This window comes from Onychostoma macrolepis, chromosome 13 (genome assembly GCF_012432095.1).
Source record: "Onychostoma macrolepis isolate SWU-2019 chromosome 13, ASM1243209v1, whole genome shotgun sequence".
NCBI classification, from domain to species: Eukaryota; Metazoa; Chordata; class Actinopteri; order Cypriniformes; family Cyprinidae; genus Onychostoma; species Onychostoma macrolepis.
The window spans coordinates 23,566,575-23,585,310 of NC_081167.1; the positions used below are offsets into that span (position 1 = coordinate 23,566,575).

Below are 18,736 nucleotides of genomic sequence, written 5' to 3' on the forward strand. Positions count from 1 at the left end.
TTGGCCAACCCTAGAAGTTTATGATTATAAGAGTGATTACGTGGGCTGATTTATATGCGTGCGATAAGTATTAATCGTTGTGATTCTCGGCTAAATATAGTTCAATGGAAAATTCGGATTCTTGTGCCGCAAAGCGCCCCCTGGAGTAAGACCACTTTTGTCAAGGAAACGTTTATCAATATTTTCCGCCCAATGGTGCGAAGATGTGCACGCAACGATTACGCCATCACTCGAGACTCCGCATATGCTGGAGGAAAAGGCCAATACTGATACATTTTTATGTGCATATATTTATTTACACAGATAAAGAGAAAGGACTTAGTGAAACATTCAATATTATATTTTTATTTGACTGCAGTGCCATGAAAATAGACAATTCTTGTATGCTACTTTTAAATCTTTTGGCAAAATAGCACTAAATTCTCTGAGGAATAGTGTTCTCTTTTAAACAAAAAATAGCTTCATTTCAAAATAAACTGGATATCCATGTCTTTGCTTTGAAATGTCCAAAAGATAGCACTCTGAATTTAGATTTCAGTAAATTACATTCAGATATCGAAAAAAGTACAATACACATACAAATGTGCATAAACAAACACACAAAATATTAATAGTAAGAGTACCAGTCATTATTAACCGTACCAAAATATTTTTGCACAACTTTGCCTGTTAGAAAACTTTATGTAACCAAAATAAGAGAGACATGCACAGCGATATGAGACAAGAACGCGATCATCTGAGGTTCTGTGTAAGAATGAATGACAGATTTTACACTACATTGAGCATGTATACCTTGTTTTCCCTGTTAGTCATAAACCATGGGTCTGTGCACTGAATGTAGGCCATTGTTTTGAGATATTCTGACACCCACATAGCTAGGGTTTCCAAAGATTATAGAGCCAGAAATGTAGAAATTCGGTGTGTGTGTGTGTGTGTAAAATGAGGCATTGGAAACTCAGTATACTGGCCAGACAACTGAAATTTGTTACAAGGTACAAATGAGTGTAAAACAGCATTATAAACGACAGGTAGTATAGTTGATTGAATGAATAAACCAAAGAGGTCTATGTAGCTGAGAATTCATTGCCATAACACTAGATGGCAGAGTCACCTTAACATAACAGTTTCTGCCAAAAGCCTTAAAAGGCTGTATGCAATGAAACACAAGTAGCAAATGCAGTAAATAGTTTTGTTGTTGTTGTTGTTGTTTTTACATTGTGAAAGCTGCATGTCACTACACTCTCAGAAAAAAAAGGTACAAAAACTGTTGTTGAGGTGGTACTCTAATTAGGTACAAAAGCTAAAAGGTACATCTTTGTACATTATTTACCCCAAATGGTACATATTAGTATCTTAAATGTGCATATTAATACATTTTGAAAGGGTGCTGCGTGATATGGTGACAGTTTTGTACTTTTTTGCTGAGAGTGAGACCAAAAACAAAAAACCAGAAGGCCTTGAAAGAAATCATTTTCACTTCTTATTTGCCCCTACATTTTCCTGTTTTCGTTTATTTTGTTGTTAAAGGTATGGAAACTTATTATTATTTTTTTTTAAAAAGAAAAAAAGAAAAAGAAATCATTACTAGCTGACATCAGTAGCCACTTACACAAAAATGTCCATTTCACAGCAACAAAGCTTTAGTAAAATCACTCCATCCTTAGGAGCAGCCAGGACTTTGACACTTACAATTTTAAATTTTTGTCTTTTTTTCTTACATCATAATATAACAACCACAAGGTGCATGGCTTTTCATTTGCCTTTTTTATCCCTGAAAACAGTGCTTAAGATTATAGCTCACTCAAGCAAATTTATGAAAACAAAATGTCTGTGGTCAAAGTTCATATCAACAGAGCGAGGCAGTGATAACAAGATGATGTCTTTTTCCGGTTGGAAAACGCACCCTGATATGGACAGACACCTGTCACATCACAAACCGCAGAGCTCACATTCACCAGCACAAGCACAAATGCACACAAACCCTTTCTTCCTTAATGCTGGCTCCTGGAAATCAGTCGTAAACAGCTGGAAAAATCCCCTGCATGTGTGCAATGACATCTTATCCTTTATCGTCCAAATGATAGAGTAGCACTGAAGCTCCATGATCAGGAGGCAGGGTGTGGCAGCTCCCCAGGCCACAGATGCATGAGGCTGGGGAGGATGAGTACGGCAGCAGCTTGTACTGCTGGAACTCCTGGAGTACCACCTTCAGTCTCTTCCGCCTCCTCTCCATCTCCTCCTCCTCTTCCTTGTCATCCCTCTGTTTCTCTCTCTCCCTCTGGGCTTCGTCCAGGTGGATCGTGCGTAGCAGGTTGTTGATGAGCACGGAGCGGCGGAGGTAAGCCTCGGGGTCGTCTAGGAAACGCAGCTTCTGCAGAGACAGGCGCAGGATGCAGCTGCGCTCCTCACGCAGGATCAGGTGCTGAGGAGAGACAGACAGGTGAGGAGAGACAGTTGGAAGATAACAGGTGTGAAGACATGAGACAGACAGGAGCAGACACGAATGGGTTGTTTACATTAAATGGATAACTGTGAATCAAAGAGGGTGACAGATCTATCTATCTACAGCGGGTAAAATAAGCTTTGAACACGTTACAATAAAGGTGCTGTTGATATGAAATTTTCACCAGATGTTGGTAATAACTCAAGTAATCCATACATACAAAGAAAACAATACAAATAAGTTCAGAAATTAAGTTCTAATGTAATAAAATGGAATGACCCAGGGAAAAAGTATTGAACACGCTTACTGAAATTTATTTAATACTTCGAACAAAAGCTTCAAGACGCCTCCTGTATGGAGAAACTAGTCGCATGCATTGTTCAGGTGTGATTTTTGCCCATTCTTCCCCACAAACAGTCTTCAAATTTTGAAGGTTCCATGGGCCTATTCTATGAACTCTAAACTTAGTTCTTTCCATAGATTTTCTATTGGATTCAAGTCAGGTGATCGGCTGGCCATTCTAGCAGCTTTACTTTCTTTCCCTAAAACCAACTGAGTTTTATTGGCTGTGTTTGGGATCATTGTCTCGCTGAAATGTCCATCCTCATTTCATTTTCATCATCCTGGTAGATGGCAGATTTTTATCAAGAATGTCTCGGCACATTTTTCCATTCATCCTTCCTTCAATTATATGGATTTTGCCAGTGCTACATCATGATGTTTTAGGGTTATGTGCAGTGCCATTTGACCTCCAAACATGGTGTGTGTATTATGGCATCCAAAGAGTACAAATTTTGTCGCATCTGACCAGACTATATTCTCCCAATATTGCTTGTCTAAATATTGTGCAGCAAACTTTAAAACGAGCTTCAACATGCAATAGAGGCTTGCGTGGTGAGCGTGCATACAGGCCACGGCGGTTGAGTGCATTTCTTATTGTTTTCTTTTTAAACAATTGTACATGCTAATTCCAGGTCTTTCTGAAGCTCTCCATAAGTGATCCTTGGCTCTTAGACAACTCTTCTGATAATTCTTTTCTCTCCTCTGTCAGAAATCTTGTGAGGCGCACCTGGTCGTAGCCGGTTTATGGTGAAATTGTGTTCTTTCCACTTCCGGATTATGGCCCCAACAGTGCTCACTGGAACATTCAGAAGTATAGAAGTCCTTCTTTAACCAATGCCATCAGTATGTTTTGCAACAATAACGTTGCAAAGGTCTTGAGAAAGCTCTTTACTCTTACCCATCATGAGTTTCTCGTGTGACACGTTGGTAATGAGACACCTTTTTATAGGCCATCAGTTGGGACTGAACCAGCTAATATTAATTTCCACTGACATGGGGCAGGATTGCTTTCTAATTACTGATAGATTTCTGCTGATGTTTTGGCTTTCCATGACTTTTTGCACCTCCCTTTCTTCATGTGTTCAATATTTTTTCCCTGTGTTATTACACTTTATTACACTGAACTTAATTTCTGAACTTATTTGTTTTGCTTTCTTTGTATGTATGGATTACTTAGATTGTTACCGACATCTGGAGAAAATTTCATGTCAACAGCACTATCTATCTATCTATCTATCTATCTATCTATCTATCTATCTATCTATCTATCTATCTATCTATCTATCTATCTGTCTGTCTGTCTGTCTGTCTGTCTGTCTGTCTGTCTGTCTGTCTGTCTGTCTGTCTGTCTATCTCTCTCTCTTTTCTTTCTATCTATCATTTGTCCATCTATCTATCTATCTATCTATCTATCTATCTATCTATCTATCTATCTATCTATCTATCTATCTATCTATCTATCTGTCTGTCTGTCTGTCTGTCTGTCTGTCTGTCTGTCTGTCTGTCTGTCTGTCTATCTCTCTCTTTTCTTTCTATCTATCATTTGTCCATCTGTCTTTCTGTCTGTCTGTCTGTCTGTCTGTCTATCTATCTATCTATCTATCTATCTATCTATCTATCTATCTGTCTGTCTGTCTATCTCTCTCTTTTCTTTCTATCTATCATTTGTCCATCTGCCTGTCTATCTATCTATCTATCTATCTATCTATCTATCTATCTATCTATCTATCTATCTATCTATCTATCTATCTATCTATGTCTTTCTATCATTTGTCAATTTGTCTGTCTGTCTGTCTGTCTGTCTGTCTATCTATCTATCATTTGTCAATCTGCCTGTCTATCTATCTATCTATCTATCTATCTATCTATCTATCTATCTATCTATCTATCTATCTATCTATCTATCTATCTATCTATATATGTCTTTCTATCATTTGTCTGTCTGTCTGTCTGTCTGTCTGTCTATCTATCTATCTATCATTTGTCCCTCTGTCTGTCTGTCTATCTTTCTATCTGTCTATGTATACTTTTTAAAAATGATTTTAAAACTTTTTTTCAAAACTGTCAAACAAGGTTTTGTTGATAAACTTTGCTTTAAAAAATACATTTATGTGAATTTCAATTCAATGAATTGCATTTAAGCACATTCAAATGACACTTACTTTTTGTAAATATCCATGTAGGCTTCCCTGAACATCCTCCTCTTCCGCATATTTTCGCTTAAAGTAGGCGACTTTCGACGTTGTTGACCGTTGAGGGCACTCTTAGAGGAAAGACCCTGCAGGCAAACACAGGGATTTTGTGAAAACCATGGCTTTGCAACTGGATGGATATTCGATTTTTACAAATGTAACATCTCTTTTTTCAATCTCTTACTGTGAAAGATGATTCAACATAAAACAATTCCATCAGTGTAAATGTGTCCCTAACACTATGCCACTAAGTGGATTAGGGTAGACTGCTGTCAGTGTGTTATGTAACAAGGTCTGTGTGTAGTGTGTATTAATTACCTGAGAACTGCTTTACGCAGACACAATCACACACCTCTCTGACAAATCCTCTATTCACCTGAGACTCTTTCCTCTGGCTCACACACATTGCCTAATGGTTCCTAGTCAGAGAAGGAAAGAGACAGATTATCATTTACTGGATCTTTCTATTTTCTATCCAATTTCAGGTCAGTATTATATATATTGGTGTGAATGTGTGAACTGTTGCAGTAAATGTAATGACACTAGCAGGCAGCTGTGCTGTATAGTGGCACGTTGTCTTGCTGCTGTTGTGTAATTCAGTGCGCGACCGAGCTGCATTTTGATTTAACAGGTTCAAAGAAACGTGACGCGTGCTGTCAACACAGCAGTGCAGCGCGCACTAACCGTGGGTGGATAGATTAGTGTGGGCTGCGTGTGAGTTTGTGTGCTCGAGAGAAATAGAGAGAGAGAATAAATAAAGCCAAAAAGGTATTTATCTTCACTGTACTTTTTGTAAAAATACAATTAATTTTGGTGACTGTATTTTGTACAGTTCTAAATATAAACATCATTAAATATTAAACAATTTTAACACAGGTCAACCTGTTTAAACTAAAAATCTTTTTTTGTTTGTTTTTGTACTGATAACACACAATATGCCATTAAGTTCATATGAAGAAAATTCTAGCAATGTCCAATTACGCATAAATTATTTGTAATTCTTATGTTAGCTTACTCATAATTATCATGAATTATCCTTATTATTATTATTATTATGTTTTATATTGAATTTTATATTAGTTTTATTTAATTAAAGCAATTCACATTATTTATTTCAACAAAATTTTAACAATGTTTTGCGTTGCTAGCTGCACTGTGGACAAAACCGCAGTTGTTTTTGATACTGGATGCAACAGCAAAAACAGTAGTTTTCGCTTTCTAATGTCATTTTAGAAATGCTATTTTGCATTCAGCCATGATTTTTTTTTTTTTTTTTTTTTTTTAAGCAACATCCCATATTTAGGGTTAACAAAACGAGATTGAGTATTCAGCTGGTCATGTGATATGTGATCCATTCCATGCAAATGAAAATCTTATTTAAGCTAATAATTTGATAGGAAGCTTCATTTCACGATCATCTAAAATGTCCTAATCAGTTTCAGTAAAATCCAGTGCATTTTTTTCTCCGTAAAATTACTTTTTAATTTTGCAAAACATTTTAAAATATTCTGAACTAAATCTAAAAATGTATAGCTTAATGTTAAAATATTTTTTAACAGTAGCTATGGCAATGTAAGCTAAATAAGTTCTTTACAGTAGCGTTTTACTTTTTAATTTTTCTAGTGTGCCAAATAAGTAGCCTACCTTCAATAACTGAAACTAACAGAATATGCATGCGTGTATTATGTTGTATAATGCAGCAGCCACTCAACTGTCACGCTAATGAATGAATCACAGAACGCGCATTTTCCAAAAATCCCAAAAATTCCAAACTAGAGAACGGGTCTGTTATGTGTAGTACGATTATACAACTGCATCTGCTATAACTGTTGAAAAATAAACAAAAGCATGTAGTAAAAATAGAATATGGTGTTTTAAGTACGCTCACATAGAAAAAACCCAAACTATGTGATTAATAGAGGTAAATGATCCTACCTTATTTCTAAAGCCACATTAACAGTCCCCGCACGCGCGTTCTTCATCAAACCAGAGGCTCAAAACAGCTCATACTGTGCCGAATGTAGCCGCATTCAGCTCCGCGTGAACTTGACGCTTCGCCCCCAGATGTCGAAGTCTTGCTTTTGATATAATCCCTGTAGTATTCGACACACTCTCGGCTCTTAAAATATCCCTTTTCTGTGCAGCGAGCAATAACAGACTGCACCGGCTGCTGATTGGTCGACGCTGAAACAGATGTTTCCTGTTGCTAGGAGAGTCACTAGGCAATGATGACGCTCCAGCATCAAACTCCATTCTTCTCGCATCCTCTGCTGCTGTGTTTCCTCCTCTCCTTGCGTATTTCTTAACATATGGCTTATCTCCTTAGAATCAGTTTTACTTTTGAAAGCTTTTATTGCTCATACACTCCTACAACATATCTCTCTGGCATACATTAGTAAGTAGTACATCATAAATTGAAACCTTTTAAACTGTTAAATGATCTTTTAACCTCACATCTCCAAGCTTAATTATCTCCTCCGAGCATAAGCGATTCTTCCACTCCCATACGCAAACATTACATGATGGGAAAATTAAAACACACACTCTTCTGGCAAACAGTTTTAGATACTCTTATCAGTCTGATCCAAACACACTGATCAATAGATGATATGATCATATGGTAGGTAACAGTCGCTTGTACATTTTTCAGTGCCTATTTTCACAGTTGTGATACACTTAGATCAATGGATAATCAGTGTAACAAAATACAGATTTATTGCTATTCTGAATCATAAAAAAAAAAAAATCACATTGCCAGCAAAAGTAGTGTATTACAGATGTCTTTAATGATAGACAAAAATATATGCATTTATCTCCAAAAACCACGTTGTATTTAAATGCATGCAAAACAGGCACTACTGATTTTTAAAACACTGTGGTCCATGCATCTGTATTGTTCCATGCTAATCTCCGATATTACTGGCTATAAATAAAATTCCATACAGGTTTGACCAGATCAGGCACTTTATATATGCATAAAGCATTACAGGCATGCATTACAAAAGAGTTTGTGTTTTAATGTCATAAAGATTTTCTTGGACATGCGTAAGTGTCTGTGCTCCGAGTACAGACAATTTTTGGTAAGTAGGACTGGTCTCTTTCCAAGCAATTACAATGAATGGGGACTGGAGCTTTCAAGCTTCAAAATGGATTCACAAGCACCATAAAAGTAGTGCATGTGACTTGGGCACTATATACTTGAAGCCATCTCAAGCCATACAATAGCTCTGTGAGAGGAAGAGGTGACATATCATGAAAATCGGGTCCCCGGTACACCTACCAACAGAGAAAGGCTTACCAAAGAATTTACTGGGTTGTTCTTTTTCACGTTTTCTGGGCAAGCTTGTGAAAAAAAACTATTTTGCTTCCCCTTTGACATAGAAAGGGGATCTTATAAAATTACCGCCCCTTAATCTGCACGTTTCCACCCACAGCGCCACCTATGTTTTTTCGGAAGTGACAACAGTGTGCCAGGTCTAACACATGGCGAACGTTCAAGCGAAGCATGCTAACTGTTTTGACACAGATCTAATATAAACATGCGATTTCTTTCCCAGCTGTTTACCTTCACAGATATAACTGACTGTTTTTGTAACCCATGTGTGTTTTTCCACATAAACACTTGCATGCCGTGTGACAGACGCTCTCTGTGCATGTGCTTCAGATGTGTGCACTCAGAAAACCGTATATACGAAATTTAAACTGATATGGTCTAAAATGCATGATTTCAGCATGATAGACATGAAAAATCAAGCCCAAACAGATGTTTTTTTAGCAGAGTATCTGAGGAACAATCTGTAAAGGCACAGCCCTATTCTGGAAAAGGGGGTAGGTAAAACAGTGCATTTCTGCTTCCACTCAAAATAGGCATTTTCAAAATGATATAACAATTGATCTGTGGGGTATTTTGAGCTGACACTTCACAGACACATTCTGGGGACACCTGAGATTTATAATAGGTCTCCTTTAAATCCTGACCAGCACCAGTCCTCATTCAGTAAAATGACTAAAAAAGAGATTTGTGTTCCATGGTTGAATGAAAAGCATTCATAATGGAACATTATGAGGTGAGTAAATAATATCAGAAATTTCATTTTTTCAAAATTTCAAATTCATTTTTTAAAGTCATTTGCTGATATCTCTTATTCTGATACGAATAGGGATAACTTGTGTACTCCTTTTAACAGCAACTTTTATCATAACACTGTCCATGAGTCTGTGACTTTACATTACAGCATATTTGATGTAAAATGTAATAAAAAATGTAAAATGTAATAAAAAGAAACAGCTTCAGTGTCATCAGTAGGAGAGCATGAATGAAAGTGCACATGTTCAACTAACATTTTTCTGCTCTTTACGCATTTGGTCTCACCAAAACTGGTTCTGGTGTTCAGGCTTAAAACGATCTGAAGAAAGGCATTTAATCATTTCAAATCAATCCTCCATTCATGAAATCGCTAGGCGACAATCACCATGGCTCGGGCTATAATGCATTTTGATTGGTTGCTGCTGGAGTTGAAGAGAGTAGTCTGTATATTATGCCATGAAGTCATTTCCTGGTTACCAGATAAGAGGCTGTATCAAGTACTCTCAGGGAGAGGGAAAGTGGTGTGTGGGTGTTTCTTTGTGTTTGGATGTGCTTCCAAAATTTACATATCTTATCTTTGTTTGATACGGTTAAAAGTGCTTGTTCATTCCGGTTTTTGTGGGTATTTTTGGTCTTGGCTTTCACCTCCTTCCCAAAGGAAAATCCAGCTGAACGCAGTAGGTATGAGTGATTAGACTTCTATCTCTCTCTCCTCTAAGCTTCCAGTAGTGTGTGCCAGCGGCAGACTTGTTGGTTTCCGCTCTCCTTCATGTCCTGCCAGTGAAGAAGTTCCTCCTCACCGCTGCTGTTCTGGCCCAGAGCCACCCAGCCAATCATCTCCTTGCGCTTCATGTTCCGCCGATTGTAAATGGAGACCATTAATGTGACGTCTGACAGTTGGAACAGTGCGACCTGGAAGACAAACGTCTCCTTGAAGACAGGATTCGGCTGACTGCGACGGATGGACGTCTTACAGCGGGATATCTCCTGTCCCATGGAGTTTAACAGAGTGAGCTTACCAAATGTATCTGAAAGAGAAACACATCACTAAATCTCACCACAATATATTTCCTTAATCATCTTGAACATAAACCTTTTACGATTTATTCCATCATCTTTTTGTTATTGGATAATTCTAATCTGTGAATTTGTTTTATATTAAGCAGCACAACTGTTTTCAACATTGATAACAATAAGAAATGTTTCATTTTATGCACCAAACCAGCATATTAGAATGATTCATGAAGGATCAGATGTAGATGAGTTTGTTTTCTCATCTGAGCAGATTTGGAGAAATTGAGCATTACATCACTTGCTCATCATGGATCCTCTGCAGTGAATGGGTGCCGTCAGAATGAGAATTCAAACAGCTGATAAAAACATCACAATAATTCACAAGCAATCAACACAACTCCAGTCCATCAATGAATATCTTGTGAAAAGTTTTAACTTTAAACTGTCGCTTCTGGCTAAAATGAGGGTCAATAATCCATAATAATGCTTCATACAGTGAAAAAGTCCATGTCCTATTGTCCTTTCACATCCAAGTCCACCAACATATTTGTTTAGAACTGTTTTGACATGTAAATGATGCTTTATCTGTGCGTATTTCTCTCCTGATTCAAAACACTTTTTAACTGAAGAAAGCAATATAATGGACAGAGCACTTATATTTTAACCAGAAGCAATGGCTTGAAGTGGAAGTGTGTGGGTTACTTGTGGATTATTGTAATGTTTTTATCAGCTGTTTTGGACTCTTATTCTGACGGCACCCATTCACTGCAGAGGATCCATTTGTGAGCAAGTGATGTAATGCTAAATTTCTCCATTCCGTTCTGATGAAGAAACAAACTCATCTACATCTTGGATGGCCTGAGGGTGACTAAATTTTCAGCAAATTTTCATTTTTGGGTGAACTATTTTTTAAAGAGACAGTTAAAAAAAACTCTAACGGTAGGGTAGATAAGTACAGTAACAAATATTGTTTTTATTTTTGAAGTAAGCACAAATCTGTGATACAGCATTATATCACAGTATACAGTATGTTTGTGTGTGTGTGTGTGTATGCATGGTTTTCTTCAGCAGTGACTCATCGACTTGATGAGAGAGGTGTGAGAAAAAGATCTGGGACTCTGCGATCGATTAAATGCCCTGTAACTCCATTCACCGAGAAGCATCATTGTGAGTGACTGTGACAGATTAATAGTCATACGAACAGCATGAACTCTAAAAGCCTGATATTTGACCCACAACACAATGTGTGAGGATGACACATTCAAAATGTGCTTGTACAAATGTGTGTTCTAGCAGCTTGTTCGTGTAGAAAGGATTTATTGCAGTACATTTGCTCTGAATCAATATCAGACGGCTTTACAAAAGGTTATTTGCTCAAGAGTCACTCCTGATGGTCTAATGATGCCTGTGAATGTGTTTCTGAGCCTCTGTTAGTGTGAGTGGGATGGTGTGTTTACCTGGAGGTCTGTTGAAAGCGAAGTTACGGAAGTGGCTGCCTTTAATGATCTCTACAGACAGTCGTCCTGTGGTGGCGTTATATGATAAACCCAGCAGTAGTTCTGGGTTTCCACCGTGAGACACAGAATGACTGGAGGAAGCACTGTCACTCTGAGCGCTGAAAGACACCTGGGAGTCTACTGTCTGCAGGGAGGGAGATGCCAACCTAATTAGTTGGTGTTTGTACATAAAGTGTAGTTCTACATAGTTTTTTAACATATGGACACTGAACTATTTCATTATGCTAGTTGGCAATTCTTTGTAATTATTTTTGAAATTTACTAGCTAGTTTGGCATTAAAATTGTTTCTGAGTAAATACGGTACTACACCAATTTATTTTCAACGTACCTTTTAAAAAATGTTATTCCTTGTACATATATGTACAATTTTACAGATGTACAAAATAATCTTTGTGAACAAAACCCCTCTTTGTAAAGATTTGTTGAGTTTGTAAAGTTAAATATTCATAAAAAGCATTTTGGAGTCTATCCAAAAGTATCAAAATTTATCTGTCCACTTCAGCCTGTAATCATAAGGACAGTGTAAACTAAAAAAAAAAGTTTGCGTAGGATTTAATTTAAAACTATTTTCATTCCAAAATTGCTAGTATATTTCTCAAATAATTACAAAAAAATTATAATTATAATTACAAATAATAATTAGAACAGCAAGTAACACACTGAATTAAATGCTACATTTTTACATTGAACCACTCCATTAATCTTCACGTACAACTTCACAAAACTACACAACTACAAAAATCACTTTCAGCGTAAGAGAGTTTTGAGCCAGTGTTTCATTATCTCAACTGAAAAAAGTGTTTTTCTGCACTGCAAACCTAAATATTTTGCTTTCTCTGCTATATAACATTTTGTTATTAATTCTGCACAAAGGTAATGTAATTTAGTTGGATATGAACTTTATGTACTGTATATTTATAGATAGACAGATAGATAGATACAATGTTAGATGTTAAACATGATTAACTCTAAACTGACTTACTTTATCTTTTCATTTATTTAGATGGATTTTATTTATTATTATTTATGTTGTTATTTATGTTGTTGTTATATATATATATATATATATATGTTAATGCTTTGGCAACATTGTGTTACACAGTCATGCTAATAAAGCTGAATTGAATTGAATTGAATTGATAGATAGATACTGTAGATAGATAGATAGATAGATAGATTATAATCTTTATATGTATAGATTATAATTCAATATAAATACAAATATTATTTCTGGCACATATACAAATACATTGTTAAAAATCTTTTTAAATAATTTTTTTGTAGTGGGGCCAAAATTTTTTTTAATTTAACTACTGGCCCAGCTGTGCCAGTCGAAAAATCCTTACTGTTGAGCCAAAAACTGAAAAAAATAAATAAATAAATAAGAATACTATCAAAGTACACACACACACACACACCTTGAGATTACTACGTGGCTCCAGGACCAGCGTGATCTCGAAGCGTCCCGTGTGTTTCAGCCTGCTCAGCTTGTACATGGCCTCTCCCATCATCCTCTCCCTGTTCATCTTCCCCAGCGCATATAGGCGGAACCGCAGCGCTGAGGAACCCAGATCCCCCGGCTCTAGATGTGAGAACCGGAATGTCTCCTCAAACCTGGGCATGGAGCCTTTCTGTACGGCCGTTTTGTGCCGCTGTCGTTTGCCAGGTAACAGCACCACATGCACCTGCCAGGAGTCCATGCCGCTCCGTGCCTTGTCTGGAATGCCTTGGGCCATTATCACCGTGACCAAGAGCCTGTGCGTTTCAGCCCGGTAGTCGAGGGCAATTATGAGATCACCACATTTTGAGATATGTCCACGAGGGGAAGCGCTCAAAGGGTGGGATGGAGATTGTTCATGCTATTAGAGAGAGGAAAAGCTCATTTACATATGTAAACACAAACATGCTCAATGCATATGTAAACATACAGATCTAACACATTTTCACACACAACCTCCCACACCTCTCCAAATGGATGAGGAAGACTGTGAAAAACTAATACATAAACACAAGGTGTTTCTATTAGCAACAGCTATGAGTACCATAGAGCACAGACGACTCAGAGTCATTAGTTCTCTATTCATTAGAATTTAGTTCTCATAACACTTGTGGAGAGAGATTTAGATGATCTAATTATGAACGGAAAAGTTAAATCATGGTGTAACACATAACAGTAATAAAACACAACAATAAAATGTAATTCTATCTATCTATCTATCATCTTGTTAAATTCATACACATTTATGTTACACATTTTGATTAATAATTAGATCCTCAAAAATACAGTAAAAACCTTAATACTGATATTATTACAATTTAAAACATCTTTTTTTTCTGTTTTAATATATTTTAAAGTACAGCAGCCATTACTCCAGTCTTCAGTGTCACATGATTTGTCAGAAATCATTATATTATGCTGATTTGTTGCTCAGGAAACATTCTGTGTAATCAATTTTGAAAACAGTTTAATATTTTTGTGGAAACTATGACATTTATTTTTGGATTATTTGATGAATATAAAGTCCAAAAGTTCAAACAGCATTTATCTGAAATAGAAATCTGTTGTAACATCATAAATGTCACTTTTGATCACCCTTGCTGAATAAAATTATTCATATTTAAAAAAAAAAAAAAAAATACTGAACTTTTAACCCACAAACTTTTAAACACTAGTCTACACAGAAGTGATAGGAAAAGATCTGGCTCTGTAGAACACAAGCGCACACACCTCAGAGCTCCATGTGGAGATACTATCCGTAGCCTCACTGTTGTCATATCCATGATTGTCAACTGCCAGACTCCTTTGTGAGGTTTGCCGCCCCACACTGCTCAGGCGACTGCCCTCGTCCCTGGGTAGAGCCTCCAGACCGTCCCCTGTGTCCTGGGAGCCCACAGAGATCTGCTCCGCCATCAGAGTGAGGGGGTCTGTGAGGGTCTGGCCCTCAGGAAGAGGACTCTGTGATAACGGGTCTCTCGGCTCAGACCTCACACGTCGCCTGGATGAGAGGGGATCCTGAAAACTCTGCACACTGTTTCTCTCAGCTTCTACATGGAAAGAATGAGACCAAATTATTTCATATGACCGAACTAATGTGTTGCTCAGAAAATTGCTTTGTTTGATGTTTCTCCAAAAATAAAAATGGTAACACTTTATAATAAGGTCCTATGTTAGCTTATATCCATTAAAATAATATAAACAATTTTGAATTTTAATAATGTATTAATTACGGCTGGTTTTTAAAATAAATTTCATAATTCAATTCTGATTCACAAGCTTGCGATTCGATTTCCGATTCAATTTGATTCAATATCAATTATTTTGGATATACAGGTGCATTTAAAAAAAATTTAATATCGTGAAAAAGTTCTTTTTTTTTGGTAACTTATTTCAAAAAGTGAAACTTTCATATATTCTAGATTCATTTCATGTAAAGCAAAACATTTAAAAGTTTTTTTTTTTTTTTTTTTTTTGCGCTTACAGCTTACGAAAGTCAAAAATCCAGTATCTCAAAATATTAGAATATTTCCTAAGATCACTCAAAATAAGGATTTGCAAAACAGAAAAGTTCAAGTTCTTTAAAGTGTGGTCATTTATGCACTCAATACTTGGTCGGGGCTCCTTTAGCACAAATGACAGCATCAGTGAGGTGTAGCATGGAAGCGATCAGCCTGTGGCACTGCTGAGGCACTATTGAGCCTTCAGCTCGTCTGTATTGTTGGATCGACTGTTTCTCATCTTTCTCTTGAAAATATCCCATAGATTCCACTTGGGCTTCAGGTCAGGCATGTTGGCTGGCCAATCAAGCACAGTAATATCATAGTCAGCAAACCACTTGGAAGTGTTTTTGGCACTGTGGGCAGGTGCTAAAGTCCTACTGGAAAAGGAAATCAGCATCTCCATAAAGCTTGTCAGCAGATGGAAGCATAAAGTGCTCCAAAATCTCCTGGTTGACGGCTACATTGACTTTGGACTTAATAAAACACAATGGACCAACATCAGCAGACGTCACGGCACCTCAATTCATCGCTGACTTCGGAAAATTCACACTGGACTTCAAGCAGCTTGGATTCTGTGCCTCTCCAGTCTTCCTCCAGACTCCAGACCTTGATTTCCAAACGAAATGCAAAATTTACTTTTATCTGAAAAGAGGACTTCAGACCACTGAGCAACAGTCCATTTATTTTTCTCTTTAGCCCAGGTAAGATGCTTCTGATATTGTTTCTGTTTCAGAAGTGGCTTGGTAGCTCTTTTCCTGAAGATGTCTGAGCGTGGTGACTCTTGATGCACTGACTCCAGCTTCAGTTCTCACCTTGTGAAGCTCTCCCAAGTGTTTGAAGCGGCTTTGCTTGACAGTATTCTTAATCTTGCGGTCATCCCTATTGCTTGTGCACCTTTTCCTACCCAATTTCTTTCCTCCAGTCAACATGCTTTGATACAGCACTCGGTGAACACCCACACCTATCAGTAATGACCTTCTGTGACTTACCCTCTTTGTGGAGGGTGTCAATAATTATCTTCTGGACCAAAATGAAAAAAATGAACTTTTTCATGATATTCAAATTTTTTGAGATGCGCCTGTATATCAGGTAGAGTACATGCCAAATATTCTCAAGAAAAAAAATCTCTCAAAATCTCTCAACTAATGCTGTAAAATACACATGAGAATATGTATATGTAATAATTAATATTTTATATGGTGCATATACAGTGCTGCTGGAAAGTTTGTGAACCCTTTAGAATTTTCTACATTTCTGCATAAATATGACCCAAAACATCATCAGATTTTCGCACAAGTCCTGAAAGTAGACAAAGAGAAGCCAATCAAACAAATTAGACAAAAATATTTTCTTTGTCATTTATTTATTCAGGAAAATGATCCAATGTTGCATATCTGTGAGTGGCAAAATATGTGAATCTCTTGGACTAGCAGTTAATTTAAAGGTGAAATTAGAGTCCATCTGTGCAGAGGTGTTTTCAGTCAGTGCAATGACTATCAAATGTCAGTACGTGACCTGTTTTATTCAAAGAACAGGGATCTATCAAAGTCAGATCATGTTTGTGGAAGTGAATCATGTCACGAACAAAGGAGATTACCGAGGACCTCGGAAAAAGAGTTGATGTTGCTCATCAGGCTAGAAAAGGTTACGAAACCATCTCTAAAGAGTTTGGACTCCACAAATCCACAGTCAGACAGATTGTGTACAAATGGAGGAAATTCAAGACCACTGTTACCTTCCTGAGAAGTGGTCGACCAACAAAGATCACTCCAAAGCAGAACTTGTAATAGTCTGCGAGGTTGCAAAAGTTCCCAGGGTAACTTCTAAGCAACTAAAGGCCTTTCTCACATTGGCTAATGTTAATGTTCATGAGCCCACCATCAGGAGAACACTGAGCAACCATGGTGTGCATGGCAGAGTTACAAGAAGCAAGCTACTGCTCTCCAAAAAGAAAATTTCTTGCTAAAGATCATGTGGATAAGCCAGAGGACTATTGGAGAAAGGTTTAATGGATGGATGAAACCATATTAGAACTTATTGGTTTAAATGAGAAGCTATTATGTTCAGAGAAAAGAACACACTTTATTCCAGCTTAAAGGGATAGTTCACCCAAAAATGAAAATTCTGTCATCATTTACTCACCCTCAAGTAGTTCCAAACCTGTATGAATTTCTTTGTTCTGCCGAACACAAAGGAAGATATTTTGAAGAAAGTTTGTAACCAGGCTGTTTTGGGGCACCATTGACTTCCATAGTAGGAAAAAAAATACTATGGAAGTCAATGGTGCCCCAGAGCTGCTCTGTTTCCTACATTATTCAGAATATCTTCCTTTGTGTTCAGCAGAACAAAGAAACTCATACAGGTTTGGAACTACTTGAGGGTGAGTAAACGATGACAGAATTTTCATTTTTGGGTGAACTATCCCTTTAAGAATCTTATCCCATCTGTGAAACATGGTGGTGGTAGCATCATGGCTTGGGCCTGTTTTGCTGCATCTTGGCCAGGACAGCCTGCCATCTTTGATGGAACAATGAATTCTGAATTATATCAGCAAATTCTAAAGGAAAACGCCAGGACATCTTTTTAGGAACAGAGTCTCAAGAGAACGTGGATCATGCAGCAAGACCAGATCTTAATCCAATTAAAATGTTGTGGAAGGACCCAAGCAAGCAGTTCATTGGAGGAAACCCACCAACATCACAGAGTTTAAGTGGTTCTGAGAAGAAAGAAATGGGCTAAAACTCCTAAATGTTATTGTGCAGGACTGATCAGCATTTACAAGAAACTTTACCTTCAGTTACTGCAGCAAAAGGGGGGTCACACCAGATACTGAAAGCAAAGATTCACATACTTTTGCAACGCACATATATGGATCATTGGATCATTTTTCTCAATAAATAAATGACAAAGAAAATATTTTTCTCTCACGTGTTTGATTCGGTTCTCTTTGTCTACTTTCAGGACTCATAAAAATCTGATGATGTTTTGGGTCATATTTATGCAGAAATATTAAAAATTCTAAAGGGTTCATAACTTTCAAGCAGCACTGTATTTAGCAAAATGCTCCTCTCTAGAGTTAATTTTTCTAGCTGACTAACGAGTTTATGGTCACAGAATATGTTTGTTTTCTGAGGTAAATGTGACGTTACATGACATATTGTTTACAAGCTGTTATATTGAAATTTTTCCGTGGTTGAAACACTTCTTGAGCGATTACATGAGACAGGATACGGATTTCAGTGAGTTATACTCTTTCATTGAACATATCTTCTGATGTTCATTCATGTTTATTTCTTGCTAAAACTGGTATTAAAGTGGAGGAGATGATCAGGTCACGTGCATGTCATGCTGCCGCTTCTCTTCAACTGAGGTGCTGTCACTCCACATTAAACAGCGTCAAAATGTTATTTATTGTTTGAATATTGTAATAAAATGGACAGAATTTGAAATCTGAGACTTGGTTCCATATCTAAAGTAAAGCACTACACTTACTGTGATTTATTTGGATGTGATGTATGGTAAAGTGTTCTATTCATTAACTGAAAACACTGCAAAAAATGCTTTTCTCACTTAGATTTTTTGTCTTGTTTCCAGTCAAAATATCTACAAATTCTTAAATCAAGAAGGATTTTCTAGACAAGT

At 37.1% G+C, this 18,736-nt stretch overlaps 1 protein-coding gene across 4 annotated transcripts in view; it reads right to left on the bottom strand.

The window, feature by feature from the left end:
* Positions 1 to 343: 343 nt before the first annotated feature.
* Positions 344 to 18,736, bottom strand: part of syt16 (synaptotagmin XVI) — a 43,654-nt gene continuing 25,261 nt past the window's right edge. For all 4 annotated transcript variants that reach the window (XM_058796341.1, XM_058796340.1, XM_058796338.1 and 1 more), the window contains 7 exons: positions 14,325 to 14,641; positions 13,015 to 13,455; positions 11,536 to 11,719; positions 6,913 to 10,092; positions 5,296 to 5,396; positions 4,948 to 5,063; positions 344 to 2,422 (listed from right to left, as the gene is read on the bottom strand). In XM_058796341.1, the coding sequence (XP_058652324.1) occupies positions 9,779 to 10,092; positions 11,536 to 11,719; positions 13,015 to 13,455; positions 14,325 to 14,641 (1,256 nt within the window). In that variant the 3' untranslated portion in view covers positions 344 to 2,422; positions 4,948 to 5,063; positions 5,296 to 5,396; positions 6,913 to 9,778. The remainder of the gene's footprint in view (positions 2,423 to 4,947; positions 5,064 to 5,295; positions 5,397 to 6,912; positions 10,093 to 11,535; positions 11,720 to 13,014; positions 13,456 to 14,324; positions 14,642 to 18,736) is intronic.